This window comes from Dipodomys merriami, unplaced genomic scaffold, assembly GCF_024711535.1.
Source record: "Dipodomys merriami isolate MVZ:Mamm:240054 unplaced genomic scaffold, mDipMer1.0.p SCAF_690, whole genome shotgun sequence".
Lineage (NCBI taxonomy): Eukaryota > Metazoa > Chordata > Mammalia > Rodentia > Heteromyidae > Dipodomys > Dipodomys merriami.
In genome coordinates, this window is record NW_027206280.1 from 201340 (window position 1) to 216649 (window position 15310).

General features: G+C 50.8%; 1 protein-coding gene across 7 annotated transcripts in view; it reads left to right on the forward strand.

Moving 5' to 3' along the window:
* LOC138816317 (inositol 1,4,5-trisphosphate-gated calcium channel ITPR1-like) overlaps positions 1 to 15310 on the forward strand; it is a 275135-nt gene that overhangs the window by 195185 nt on the left and 64640 nt on the right. For all 7 annotated transcript variants that reach the window (XM_070006010.1, XM_070006011.1, XM_070006012.1 and 4 more), the window contains 3 exons: positions 8181 to 8361; positions 9881 to 10134; positions 14083 to 14283. In XM_070006010.1, the coding sequence (XP_069862111.1) occupies positions 8181 to 8361; positions 9881 to 10134; positions 14083 to 14283 (636 nt within the window). The remainder of the gene's footprint in view (positions 1 to 8180; positions 8362 to 9880; positions 10135 to 14082; positions 14284 to 15310) is intronic.

Consider the following 15310-nt stretch of genomic DNA (forward strand, 5'->3'; position numbering starts at 1 on the left):
ACAGGTGTCAGGAGAGAGCGGTGGGTCAGAACGGGTCCTTGGCCCACTCTCACCTGGCAGAGTCCTTGAAATAGGGCATGCAGAAATGGTGGTGCAGTTTGATGAGGGAGGATCCCATTCCTGAAACAAAACAAAAATCCAACAATGTGGAATTATTGCTGTCTTTCCCATGCCAGAGAGGTTGATGGAACAAGAGCTCCAGGTATTTACTCATTGAAATCCACTGATCCTTGCAAATATAGCTATATCTATATCTATCTATCTCTCTATCTATCTATCTATGCTTCTTGGGACTGAGGCATGGCTCAAGTGGTAGAGCACCTGCCTAACAAAAGTACAAGACCCTGAATTCAAACCCTACTATTGCCCAAAAAACTAAACAAAGAAACAGCTTTATTTCTTGGAGTACGTTATAATCTTTGGCATAGGAATCTTGAGTTCTAAATGGCCCGTTTTGTTCATTATGAGACCCTTTTTCATATGTCCAACTTCTCTTGAAGCCAGCAGTGGTGGAACATTCTGGAGAAAAGCTGTGTTGGGAGACTTGGAACCGCCTAAGAGGAAGTGTGTGCCGGCTTTGGGCGTGTTCGTGTTTCCCTGTGGAAGTGGAAGCAAGCGGTTTATCTCTGTGTCTGCAGAAATCTGAATGGTTTCTATAGCTAGTGCAATTCCAGCCAGATTTTTTTTTAAACTTCCTCCATTGTGACAGCTACTGGGAATTCCACTGTGGTTTTGCTGTCCATTTGTAGGCCATCTTACTTACCAGCCCCAGCGAGAACTATTCCTTACTGGCTTTGGTTTGGACAGGAGGCTTGAGTCATCACAGAACACCCAGCTCATTCTTGATGGTCATGTCCCAGGGCCTTCCCTTGGGAAGGGATAGTTGGTTAGATAAGGCTGTCACCTTGCACTCTGTCATGGTTGATAGGAGTCCAGGTGTTCCTCACACCTACTGTTTCGTAACTGCGGGCTGCTAGAGCCCCAGCCTGCACGTGATTGTGGGCTATGTCAGTGGTACAACCCTCAACTCTCTGATAAGGAGCCCTGAGGCACCAATGAGAAGGGTAAGTGAATGGCCCAAGATCACAGGCCTGCCTGCAAGCAGCCAAGGCTGAAATGTAGGTTCTTGACCAAGCAGATGTGAAGGCACCACCAAGGAGACGTAGAGCGTGCAGATTGTGTAACTCCTTTGAGGCTCCCGTTTCTTCTATATGGCACCTACCTCTGGTGGAAGTTAGGATTCAATGAGATTTAAGTATGGTGATCTTTCTTAATCAGGCAATGTCTGGCAAATAGGAAGTGCACATCGCAGAGAGGAAGCGGTGAATGAACAGGTAATCACAGGTGGAGAGCCAGCGTATGCCCCGCCTCTTGATAGCCATTTACATCGCTTGTTCCAGCAAGACCAGGATGGGTCACTGTGGTTGACGTGTCCCCTCAAGTCCCGGAACTATAGGGCAAGAGAGAGAAATCAAAGACTCTAAGGAAGAATTTTCCTCAGCCTGTAGAAACTCGAGTGTTCCCTCACTGGTCAGTGGCCACATTTTTCAGATTCTTAGACTTCGCCTAAAGACTTAATTCATTCTGCAGCAGAGAAGTGAGCTTGCAGAGGAGAGTGTCACAAGATGTACCCGGTCAGGGTCATGTCTTAGGAGGCCAGTCTAATGGAAAATCTCATTCTCTGGATTCTCTTCAGGCCCAGAGGGAGAGCTTCTAGACGGTGATCAGGCCACAGGGTGGAAATGTTGTTGTTTGGGGAAGGATCAAAGTCCTGTAGGCCTGCTGGCTCTGGCTGTGATCTCCACCATGCCCGCCACCCAGGCACACCCAGCTCTGCTTCCTGCCACCCTCCAGGCCCCTCCCTGAGATACTCACAGAGGAGCTCCTCCCATCACAACTGCCTCGAGCCCCGGGCAGGTGCTGGCAGGCCACGCGCATTCCAGGGGCTGCTTTTACCCACAGGGTACCCAGCCTGCCTTTCCCCTGAACTTGACCTCCAGGGAAAAGATGTCTTCTTCCTGCTGGGCACTCTCAGCCTCTCAAGCATTTATTTTCCCAATATGTGTTCAGGTTACAGATGGGAAAGGCTTGGATTTCCTCTTATTGATCACACACATACATACACACACACACACACACACACACACACACACACACACACACACACACACACACACACACACACACACACACACACACACACACACACACACACACACACGAACTTAATAGCGCTTGTGACCTTTAAAAGACTGTCCGCCCCGCCCCACCCTATCCACTGCCATTATGGCTGGCTATAGGGTATCTCCATTTTGAATTAGCTTGAATGTCAGAGGTGTCTTGTCATAAGCCAGACTCCATTGATTTGCAAGGATTTGAAGGGAAGTAATGAGTAGCCAATTTAGAAGTACTTCTAAGACTGACTGAGCATGGTAGCACAGGCCTGTAATCCTGGCTACTTGGGGAGGTAGCAATTGGAAGATCACAGTTTGAAGCCAACGTAGGCGTAAAACTTTGCAGGAGGCATGGCCCTAATGATAGAGCAACTGCCTAGCAAGTGTGAGACCCCCAAGTTCAGTCCTCACACCCAGAAAAAGGAAAGAAATACTTTGAAGATTGACCTGAACATGTCGTCCTATTTTTCTTTTAGTCTTAAGACCTCACTTCATTGGCCCTCATCCCCCTCCGTCAGATGAAGGCATGAGACCATGTCTGCTAGATCGGAGAGCAAGAACGTCAGCTTTTAGACTGGTTTCAGCTAAACACACGCCACATGGGCTGGAGAGGGGCTCCTCCTTCGCAAGTCCTCTTTCCCATATGAGCCTCAGTTTCCTGACCTGTAAAATGTAGAGAGACAGACTAAGCTAGTCGTTTGCAGATGCTGTGATGATTGGGGGAGTTTCAGTGAAAAGATGGATCTGTCTCAAGGAAGCCATTTTTGCCTGTGTGCTGTTGCGGTATTAGATGATATTTAGGGAGGAGAATGTGCAGAGCTATCCTGCTGGGAGGAAGAAAAAATAACCGACACTTGGATGGAAACTGCTAGACGAGAATACCCCCAGCAGCTCGCATACTCTGCAGTTGGTGTTCGTTTGCTTTTGAGGCTGGGCTGTGACAGCTATGTCTGCCCCCTTCTCCCACTGCCTCCTGGCCAGCAGCCGCCTCCTCACCCTGCCCCTGACCCCAGCTTCCTTCCCTCCAGCGCATCACGTGCAGGCTGGCTGTCAGCTGTGCCTGCCCCTGAACCAGCCTCGTTTCTTTGCTTTTCCAGCTCTGCTCCCGTCTGCCCGCTGAGGCCAGCGTCGGCTTCCTGTTGGTTCAGAATGCAGGAGGGAGGCGGAGAGCTCGCCCGCGCGCTGCAGCTAGCCCCCGACCTCTCCTGACCCCCGCGTTCCCGTGTGCAACGCGTGGGGTTTGTGAACCACAGTATCTATCTTGGCAATCGCCTCTGACTCGGATGAGACAGCATCTCTGCACACGGCTCTGGCATCAAACATGATTTGCAGATACTGGGAGGGCAAGGACAGGTCACGGTGGGGCAGGCACGCTCTGGTCCCCAGGGCGGAGAGGAAGCCCTCCCGAGGAGATCGCCCCTTCTGCACAGCCTCTCTAGCTTTCCGGAACATGGCAGGCTTTCTGTCTTTTTTGTTGTGATGTAGATTACATGCAGTAATGCGCACTGATTTTTGAGAGAGGGGAACTTGGGTAAATTGCACAAACGTCTTTCTACCTGCTGTGTGGTATTTTCTGTGACTGCTCTAACAGATTGCCACAAACGGAGGAGCAACTTCAAGTTACCAAATTTATTATCTTACACGTTCGACACGAATCTTATTAGACTTAAAAGGAAGTAGCAGTCGGGCTGCCTTCCGGGCTGGAGGGTCCAGGACAGTGACCGCTCCCTTGCTGTTTGTAGCTTCTAGAAAGCACCCATATCCTTGACTAGTGGCCCCTTCCTCTAACTCCACAATTGGAACCAGAATCCTCCTCACATTGCTTCTCTCCTGCCTCCCTCTGGGATTTTTAAGGACCCTTGTAGTGATGCTGAGCCCCTCTGAGAAATCTAGAATTACCCGCTTACTTCAAGATAAACTGATGAGCAAATTTTATTCCATGTGCTGCATTAATTCCACACTGCTGGACACGGTGACACAGGGGTGAGCATGGGAGGGGTCTTTGAGGGGGCCGTTATTCTGTCTCTCATACCTGTGTCATACTTTCTAGAAGGCTCTTTCACTCCAGAACACACTCTCATTCTCCTTTGTACCTTCCCCTCACACCCCTAGGGACAGTTGCCATTTTTATTCTGGATCTGTCACCTAGCATTGCGCACTGTAAACCAGAGTTATGCAGAAGGGTTTCTTAACACCTGCCAAGTGGGGAGAAATTTGAAGAGGTAGAATCTTTCTGTGACTGTTTGCTTCTGGCTCGCCTGGGCCAGGAGCCGAAATAAATTCAGGCAGTAAAGGGGGTGCATGGCCGGGAGGCTGTGTACCTGCTGTGATCTTAGGTCCCTCCCTGGGAGCCATTCCTAAGGACAGTGCTCCCATTCCCCCTCCCAAGCCCTAGGCTGGGAGGTGATGCTGGACAGGGTTAGTGAACAGATCCAGAAGCACCTCATCAGCCATCAGTAACTGTTAGTGAGCGTGGAGGTTGCTCTGGTTAGCCTATTGGCCTCTGTGACCACCCATGCTGTGTTATTATGACGCCCATTTTAACAGATGAAGAGAGTAAGGCATCCAGGACATTGCGTTTACCGGTGATATTTGGTAGTTAAGTGGCAGACCTGGCGCCCAGAACTCCGCGATGCCAGGATCAGCATTCTTAGGCTATCCCAGCCCCTCTTGAGCCGCCATCATTGTGGCCTTTCTGTGTTCTGCTGGTGCAGGGACAGTAGAGAAACAGCTGGTGTGGGCAGCAGGCCCACGCCTCGTGCTTCATGGACACTGTGGTAGCCTTTCACCTGAGCTCAGAGAGGCTGGGCAGTTGGCACGCTTCCTGGAGCCGGTGAGGGTCTTTAATTCAGACCCTCGTGGTGGTAGGAGAGCCTGCCCTTCTGACCCCTCTGTGAACAGCCATTCCTTCCCTTGCACACTGATGCTTTTTTCCTCCTGTCGCCTGACTGAAACACCTGTCACCTGACCACACCCAGGGACCTTGGCTGGAGTCTATACCTCTGAAGCTCCCCGCACCGCCCCCCCCCCACTCCAATCACTACACTATTTTCATCTTGGTTTTCTAAGCTCCTTCATGTCTTGTGAACTCTTGTGCATTTTATCGAGCTTGTTCTGTTGATAAATCAGCTTTCCTGCCCCTGAGAGGCTGACTGAGGACTGGTATAAATAATGCAGAAGAAAGAAACCAGCCATCGCAGAAACATACAGAAGAGCGGAATCCAGGAGTCCTTTGCCCTTCTCGTCTTTCAGAAGCACCTCCCTTACCCAGCAGGTGTCAGCTGACCTGGGCTGGGTCTCTCCACTGGCAGCTGCACCGAGTGCTGTGGTTTGAAGCAGGCGGTCTCTATGTGTGCTGCATCACGCTGTTACAGATGACTGATGGCAGACTTCACTGCTATATATTTTGCCTGGGTTCAGGTGCTTTTGTTTTCTAACATGACCTGATTGTCTCCCAAGTACCTGTTAAGCTGCGGCAGGTGCGGGGAGCTATCCAGAGGGGGGGACTGCCTTCTGGGGGCCCCCCCACCCTGGGCATTAGGAAGCCATCTCCAGTGACCCCTGCTGTAGGAAGATGCAGTAGGGCTGGTCACAGTACCTGATGCACAGTCCAGTCCCCGTGATTGAGCAGCTGCCATTGGTTCATGCATGCATTGGCTCTAAAACAGGTATAGACCTTGGTTTCTGATATGTTAGCAGTTTTCCAGAATTTTCTTACTTGGTGGTATTGGTCCTGTCCACTTCACGTAAGCAGTATCTGATTGGGGGATCCATCCTCAAGGAGCCAGGAAATACTGGGTGCTGTGATCCTTCTTTGGCCAAATGACTATCGTGGGTCCGCTGTGTGCTGAGTCTCTTGGAGGTACTCTGGTGGTGGTTGCTAACCAGAGATGAGGCACCCACCTTCACAGGCGCGGCTCACACTGCGCGCTAGCACGTGAACCTCAGCACCACAGTGTGCTATCCCCTTGCTTTGTGGCTGTGGGGTACAGAAGAGGTCAGGTGAGGGTTAAGCCGGTGGTCTGGGGCTACGGTAAAGATGGTCTTGCTGGGGAGAGAAGAAGAGGCATGGGGTTTCAGAGATGTTGCTTTCCAAAGTGACGCATGGTAGTCAGGCAGAGTTGGAGCCCAGGTAGAGGCAAAGGGGTGAGGCAGAGGGTCTAGCCATGGGCAGAGGCAGGGGCAGCAAGAGAATGAGGGCAGTTGGCATCGAGTGTCAGCTCAGGGCTGGGTCTAACAGACTCTTAGGTCCCTCCCCCAGAGAGAGTCGGTTATTAGGATGATTGTGAATTGCGCTGCCAGCTCCGGGGAAGGGGGTCCTGGTACGGGGAGGATCTGGTCCCTTTTTGCTCACTTTTATGTATCGTTTGTTTGGTGCCGTGCCCAACTCATGACAGGTACACAGTAGTGCTAGATGAAATAGTAGGAAACAGAAAAGCAAAGGGAACAAAGGACAATGGAGGACTCTCAAGACCTCCTGGAGGAGGTTAAGAACGCTAAGCAGCCAGTGAGGTGGAAACTTGAACTTGTTACAGGGCACTGGGAGTGGCTGGAGGAGGGGGGTGAGGGGATAGAAGGAGAGAGTACAAATAGGAAGAATGGATCCTGGGGTTGAATGTAGGAAGCAGCCAGAAGTCAAGAATAGTAAACACGGGGCTGGGAAGGTGGCTCAGTGGTAGAGTGCTTGCCTTGCATGCATGAGGCCCTGGGTTCGATTCCCCAGTACCACATAAGCAAAAAGAAAAAAGGCCAGAAGTGGCACTGTGGCTCAAGTGGTAGAGCGCTAACCTTGAGCTGAAGAGCTGAGGGACAGCACCCAGGCCCAGAGTTCAGGCCCCACGACCAGACCCCCCCCCCCAAAAAAAATAGTAAACAGAAGAAAGGCCACAATCATGAAGTGCCCTGGGGACAGATGGGATGGGTGAGAGTTGACCTGCTGGCCAGGACCAACGTGGGCACATGGGTAAATTAGCTTATGGAAACCTGGTGGCTCTCGGAGGGGTCAGGGGCCTGCTAAATCAGGGATAGGAACTGTGAAGGGTGAGAGTTGGAGGAGGTGTTGGGGGTTTAGGTAGGAAGATTGAGATTTGTTCTGGGGAATGGAAGCGTAAGACTTCCATATATAGGATTCTATCATTCCAAAAGGAAAGATGGGAAATTGGCAGAAAGATCTCCTGGGAGAAGCAAATATATTGTTTGGAACTTTGTTTTATCCCTTTAGAAATGACCGTATTGTATTTTTATGTAAATAATTCACAACAGTGTGGTGCTTGCAAGGGGGTGAAAAGCGAATACTCACAAATGAAGTTGAAATACCATATTGTGTTTTTACATCAGCAGTGTATATGATTGCTTGCAGTGGCTCCCAAAAAACACATGCATATCCAAGAGGCAAGCTACCTGGGAACTCTGAGCCACGAACCTAGCCCAGGGCTTCTGTGCACCTTACTCGTCACTGGAGCTCTGGGATCACCGCAGCCCTCCGTCAGTCTGGGCAGCTCTGAGCTCCTGTGAATCTGTGCCTTCCCGAGCAACTTTCCCATTTCAGTCTCACTTACGGGCTTGTCATCCCTACCTCTGAACAACACAGGTGGCACATTTCATTGACGTATGCGTCGGTCATGGGGCTGTGAACGGAGGAGACCACCCTGCAATAACCACCATTAACATTTTCCACATCCATTGCCAGTGGAGGTGTTTGTGTGCAGGGCAGGAGGGCTGCATCCTCTTGGCTGAAGTCTGCCAATAAGAAGGCCAGTCGTGGGTGGCTTCCACAGCACGTGGCTGATCCAGGCACGGAGGTTTGTTTTAAAGGTTCCATGCGGGAAGCCTTCAGGCCTCACATCCCCGAGGAGGAGTGTGTGGAAGCAACACTGGGCCTAACGCTAATCCTAGGTCACTTGTGTGTTTCACAGCTGCCTCTGATCTCTGGGACATTTCGGGGGTCTTGTGGGGTTCAGCAGCTGCTCTGTCTCACAGTTGAACGTCTTTGTTTTTCTCTGGCAGCACTCCTTTTTCTGCCGGTTGACAGAAGACAAGAAGTCAGAGAAGTTCTTTAAGGTCTTTTACGATAGAATGAAGGTGGCCCAGCAAGAGATCAAGGCGACAGTGACGGTGAACACCAGTGACTTGGGAAACAAAAAGAAGGACGATGAGATAGACAGGGATGCCCCGTCCCGGAAAAAAGGTAATGTTGTGCTCTGAGGTTTTCTGTCAGCTGCACAGGGATCCACAGCACAGCCCTTAGTCTCTCTTGATGCTCTCCATGACCTCAAGATTCCAAGACGCTTTTGGATAGGAGTTTGTAAAAGAAAGCAACCAAAGTGGGCATGCTCCAGTTCTTCCAAGTGACCTTAGGAGTGTGGCTTCTTAGAAGGAAGGGTCGTCTCGCTTAATAAAATAGTCAAAAAAAATTCTTCTTGGTCATGCTACGAGTTTTACTGATTTATTAAAATTCGTGGGGGGGGGGGAGCGGGGGCACTGGGGTTGAATGCAGGAAGGACCACACACTTTCTAGACAGGTACTGGACCACCACCACCACCACCACCACCCCCAGCTCTTTTTGCTTTAGTTTAGGTCTTGTGCTTTTGCCTAGCCAACCTCAGACTGTGATGTTCCTACTTCGGCCTCCCAAAATAACTAGGATGATAGGTATGCACCACCATGCCTTGCCAGAGATTCCTCAATATTCATTGCCTGTGATTTCCATTTCATACGAAAGGAAGTTGAGGGAATACATGTTGTGTTGGTCAGGTAGTTATCCTTACTTCCTAAAGTAGCAAGTTTTTCACCCATGATCTGACTGGAAGCCAAGCAGTACTATGGAGTGCGTAGACCCACAGGTTTTGGAGTCAGACAGCCCTGAGCAAATTACTCAACCACTGTGAGCCTCACTTTTCATATTTAGCACTGGATTTCTCAGCCACAGCACAACTCACATTGCGAGAGCCCTTTGCTGTCGGAACTTTCTTGTGTACAGTCACTCGTGTGAACTCTGACCAGTTAGATGCTTGTAGCACACCCCGCCCCAGCCACAAATGTCTCCAGACATTTCCAATTGGGTAGGGATAGGGACACAATCACCCGACTGTAACTACTAGTCTAGAATAAAGATTAACAGAAGCAAAATGACTACCATTTACTAAGTGCTTAGGATGAGTCATGTTAGCTATCGTCACTATAACAAACACCTGAGGTGAGTCAGCGTAGAAGAGAGGAAAGGTTTATTTGGATTTACCTCTTGGAATTTTCAGCTCATTATTGATTCGTGTTATCCTGAAGTCTAACCCAAGGCAAAACCATCGTGACAGGAGCATGCTGGCAGGGTGAAACCAAAACTGGCAACAGGGAAGCAGGAAGAAAAGGAGAAAAGACACCCACCCCAATCCCCTTCAAGGACACACCACAGTCACCCATGACCCCTCACTAAAGCCTACCTCGTGTGGGTTTCAATACCTTCCGGTAGCACCACAGACCTTCAACACACGGGCTTTTGGGGGACATTTCACATCTAAACTAGCCGAGTTGGGCCCTGTTCCTATCCTGTCTGAGACCTGAGGGGCGGGGGGGGGACCCCTTGGGCTGTTCTGCCCACCTGGCCTATCCCTGGCAGGTGCAGGAAGCTGGGGTTCAGGCAGCCCCCCTTTGGCATATGCGTGGCGCTCCAAGGGTGCTGTGGTTTGATTGTCTCACGTTTGTCCTGTAGCCAAAGAGCCATCTCCGCAGATCACAGAGGAGGTCCGGGACCAGCTCCTGGAGGCGTCCGCAGCCACCAGGAAAGCCTTCTCCACCTTCAGGAGGGAGGCCGACCCCGACGACCACTACCAGTCAGGGGAGGGTGCCCAGGCCGCGGCCGACAAGGCCAAGGACGACCTGGAGATGAGCGCCGTCATCACCATCATGCAGCCCATCCTGCGCTTCCTGCAGCTCCTGTGCGAGAACCACAACCGAGACCTCCAGGTAAGGGCTGGGGGAGCAGGGGGCACCCTGAGACCTGCGGCGGAGGGTTTGAGAGGTACCCCCAAGACCTGTAGGTGAAGCCCTGGGGTAGGACCCCAAGACTTGACGCTGAAGAGGGACTGGGTGGGAACCCTGAAACATTATCCTGCAGGTAATGGATTCAGAGGCAGGGGATAAATAACGACCTCCTTTCTCAGATAAGGAAACGGAGGCCTGGACATGCAGCTACAGGGTGGTGGGAGCTGGAATTTGAACCCAAGCCACGTGGCCCAGGCATTCTGGCTGCAGCCCCTGTGCCCCTCCTATGCCGTGGGTTTCTCCCGGGGTTGTGAGAGGACCACATAACATGGGCTCTTGGCATGTGGTAAAAGGTGATGAGGCTTGTGATTAGCACCGTGGTGCCTGACCCACTCCGCTGTCGGTAGACCAAAGCACCCTAAGCTCTGAGCTCTTGTCATCAGCTGCCCAGCACATTTGCTGCTGTCCCTGTGTCTCAGGATCACGGCTCCTGATGACATCTACCCTTCTCTCATGAGGGCCACCGGCCCTCCCCTAGGGGACTGAGTGACCCCCCAGGGAGCAGCTGCCACGTAGCAACTTCATAGGCTGCACTTGAGGATCAGGGCCCTCAGTGGCTCTCCTGGGGGATGTCACTGGTGAAGCAGGGGTGTGGCATACCCACAAATACCTGCTTCGTCATAAGATCTCGTCTACCTTCCATCTGAGTGTCCATGACAGGAGCCCCTTGGACCAAGCAGAGACCACAGTGGACAGTGCTGAGTGTCGAGACCAGCTCGTCACAGTGGGGTCAGAGGAGAGGCCCAGGGAGGCGGATGGCTAATCAAACGCAGGCTGTTCCATGTGTCGGAAGGGCAGGGCTAGTACCTAGGTGGACTTATGGTCTTGGAGTTCGGGTTTGGGAGACCTGCCATTCCTTCTGTCTCCCATCTTCTCTCCTTCCCCACCCTACCCACTTTCCACCCACTGTGGAAGGCAGATCAGGCTGTAATGTATGCATTCTGCAGTGCCATCCCTTCTTATTTGGAAATCTTCAGCACTGTAGTTTTGTGCCATTGCTCTTCACCAAACTAAAACAATTGCCTTGCAAGCCTGTGGGCTAGGGCACCTTTCAATACCCTCCCCTCACCTACAGGAGCCCCGCAAGGTTGGGAGAGGGGGCGGGGGAGGACATTCCAGGGTGTATGGACCAAAAGGGTACAAAGTCCAGCTCTCGGGGTGACTTGCCCCAATGAAATTACACGTGGAGAGATGCAGTTCCTACAATGATTTTTGTAAAAAGTGGAATTCAACTACACTGAATGCCACACTGCTGGCAGAGTTGGGGAACAGATGACGGGGCCTGGGGTGGGGGTTTCCTCGTGAGTCGGGGGGAGGAGCGAGCAGGCGTCTGAGGCGAAGTCACCGGCTCCCTGGTGGACAGCATGCAGACGAGCTCAGGGAGAGGAAGCACTGGCCTTCTGAATGAACAGCCGTCTCTGGACTCCCGCCAGAGCTTCCTGTCGTATTTATAACCTTAACTTTCTTCCTGTTGGTAAATGTTCAGGAGACAGAAAGCCACTGAGCCTGTCTTTGCCAAAGGGGCTGTTACTACCTTAAGCCAGCCTTGCTTAGTCAGAAACTCAATGGGAGGATCAGCGCATGAATCAGTTTCCACGTGGCTTCAGGTGTGCCTCTGGCTGAGACCCCAGCCCCACCCCCAAGTGAACGAAAGCAGGGTCTGCGTCAGCACGAAGTCTTGTATTCATTTTACCCCCCTCCCCTTTGGATTAGATATCATCTAGCCTGCACTCTCTCAGGAAGACCCCCAAAAAGAGTAGGATTTCCCCAGCCTGGCTGACACTGAACAGCTTGTGGTGACAGTGCATCAGAAGCGCTCCGGCCTGCCTCCGGGAGAGGCACAGCGCCGCGTCACAGAGGGCTGGAAGAAACGGGTCTGAGTGAGGGCGGGGACGATTCCCAGCTAGACACTGTTGAGACCGTGAGAGACTGACTGGACCTCGTGGGGCGTTCAAAACATGTGTGCCTCATGGGACTGGAGACTTCCCTGACTCCCTCTCCTCCGTCTCTTTGAACTCATAGCCGGTTGCCATCCACGTAGACATGAGCCCTGGGCAAGCTGCCAGGTACCCTCCGTTGTCATCACGTGTGCACAGAGCAGAGGTTTAGCCTGGAGGGCCACCATTTCATGGGTGTTGGGAGTTGGGAGGAAGGGCCTCCTGGGGGAAAAAAAAAGAGTTTAGATCACAGCCTAAAAGAAGAGGAGTGTGAGGTTGGAGGAGAGAGGAATGAGGTTGGAGGAGAAAGGAGCAGGCTTAGGGAGTCATGTGTTGGAAGCCCCAGCTGCAGGAAAATAAAAAGTACTTGACAGAAAGGAACCCACTGCCACCAGCCACAGTGGGGCATGATGGGAGCAGTGACCGCAGCCTTGAGAACTAAGCTGTAGACAACCAGCCAATCAGGGCATGCCTACTTTGAGCATCCTCTGCTCCTGCACCATGAGAGGACAGCCAAGCAGCAACTTCCCACCTCCACCGAGCCAGGCTTCTCCCTCCTTAGCGCGAGAGAGAACCACTGTGAAGCACCCCCAAATCATCTCTTAGAGAACGCAAGGGACTTGGATGAAGTTAGAGAGGTGGGTTAGTTTGGTGGCAAAACAGCATTGAACCTGACCACCAACTCGTAACCGGCTTTCACCAAATGCCTACATTGTGCAAGGGCTGTGTGAAGATACTTCTTTCATAAACGTTCAAGTGAAAATAAGTAATGAAGAAGAGTTCTTCTTTCCATAGAGAACATTCCAGCCTTTTTTGCTGAATATCTGAGTGGGAACATTGCACATCACTGTCATTTGCATCATGTCCTAATCTCTTTGCCGCTTATTGTTGTTGGAGTTTTTCATTTTGTTTTTGTTTCTGTTTGTTCTGTTTTTGATTTTTACCTCATTGCGGGCACAGGTATCTTTCCGCATTGGCACATTCTATATCTACTCAGTGTTCTCGTTTCTCATGTGAAATAACATTGGCATCCTAGGGTGTTTTTTATAGCCCCTCCACGGTGAACGGGTACGTAGGCGGCTTGCCTTCCCCACTGTGGCAGGCAGTGCTGGGATGAACATTCCCCACTTACATTTCAAAGACCATCTCCAGTTATTTATCTTTTGGTTATTTCTGTTTTGTGTTTCTAGACTAAACTTTGTCACTTTTGTATCTATGAGATAAAGAATATTGCAGTTAATTTCGGCTTCTTTAAAAAATAAAAAGAAAAAGAAATCGCATGCATACACATCACTGGAGCCTCTGACAACAAGCTCCTCTCCATGGAAATACTCTGTTTTATGAGGTAGTTGAAGGCGATTTTCCTTCATTGGGTGTGGAAGTGCCTTGCCCTGTGTCTCTTGTTAACATTACAGGTCAGCCTGGGGAGGACATATCCTGATACTGCACGCATGTACACACGTTTACCCCCTTCCTTCCTGTGCATGGAGGAAATGGCCAGCCAAGAGAAGCTGCTCTCCCTCCATAGCACTGGGCTTGTCTCGGCCTCTGACATCTCATATTGTGGTGGACTGTCCCTGATACTGGACTCAAGGTGTTCATTACTCAGCCCCCACCATCATTTTAAACAAAGCCACCATCCAACCCTCTAGAAATCTCAGGTGCTCTAAAACACGTGATGAGAAGCTGGTGAACAGGGAGGAGCAAAAGGGATAAAGAGTAAATGAGAGCAAGCCGCTCCGTTAGTGGCCACGTCCACAGACCAAAGCCATAGCTGAAGTATCAGGCTTTCCCCCCTGATGCATCTGTCTGCATAGTTGTTGATCAATCCAAAACACTCACATGTTCAAAAACCAAGATGGCAGCCTGGATGACTTCTTCCCCTCTCTCTCTGCCTCTTGCTCCCTCAAACCCCGGTGCTGACCACCGGCAGAACTTTCTCCGTTGCCAAAATAACAAGACCAACTATAATTTGGTGTGTGAGACACTGCAGTTTCTGGACTGCATTTGCGGAAGCACCACCGGAGGCCTTGGTCTTCTTGGACTGTACATAAATGAAAAGAATGTTGCACTCATCAACCAGACCCTGGAAAGTCTGACAGAGTACTGCCAAGGACCTTGCCACGAGAACCAGGTAATCGGGGTGGAGGGAGGTGTCAGTCATTTGGAAATGCAAACGGAGATAGGTTCAGAAGTCACGTGCATCTGCCTGTTGGTCTGGCTATTTCCCAGCAGTGGAAAGGGTTCCCTGGCCTTTTATGGTACATCAGGACTTTACCCTGTTGGGCAATAGAAAGTGTGCTTTTTAGCCCCTTTACTTGACATGGTTTGGCTTGATTTGGTTTGACAATCCAATAATAACTTGACTTTGGGGGTTAGCACAGGAGGATGGAAATCCCAAAGTGGTTACTTGATCGGGGGTAAACCTAGCTAGAAAGAGAGAAACAAAATTCGCTTCATATTGAACAGCTTGAAAGTTGAGAGTAATTTTGGTTGAGATTTTAGTACTGTGCACTATCAGGGAAAGGAAAGAACAATGTATCTTGACTTTCGCTTCCCCAAACAAGTATCGTTTGGGAATGGAGCTCAGTCCTTTTCTTTTTCTTGAGTTAGCGTCATTGCTTATGGATGGCATCTTGAAGTCTGTGAGTTTTGATCTCCAGGCCAGGCTGAGTAGGATTTTGTAACCACTCTGTAGCTTCTTCCTGGAGAGAGAGGGCACAGCAGGGCTGAAGCTGGTCACTTCTGAACCCCAGGCCATGGAAGGTGTGAAATGTGGAGGGATTTGGGAGAATCAGGACCTTCACCCAGAGGAGAGCCATTCACAGGAGACAGCTCACTGTCTACGAAAAACCCCTGAACATGGGGATCCCATTTGGCTAGATCCTCTTCCCTTCACTGTTTTCCTGGTGGAGCACATGGCCAATTCCTAGTTACAATGAAGTAAGAGTACGAAAATGCAGTGGGCTTGGAGAAAGGACTCTCTGTGATATCAGAGTGAACCTTGTTAGAACTTTGTTGGCTTTTCTGCAAAGCAGAAGCCTGTTGAACGCAACAGACTGGACTGGATTAGAGCGTGCCGCAAATGGGGGGGGGGGGGGTGGGTAGGTCCCCTACCTGGGAGAAGAAGATGATTCATTTTGCTATTGTGTGAATAAACC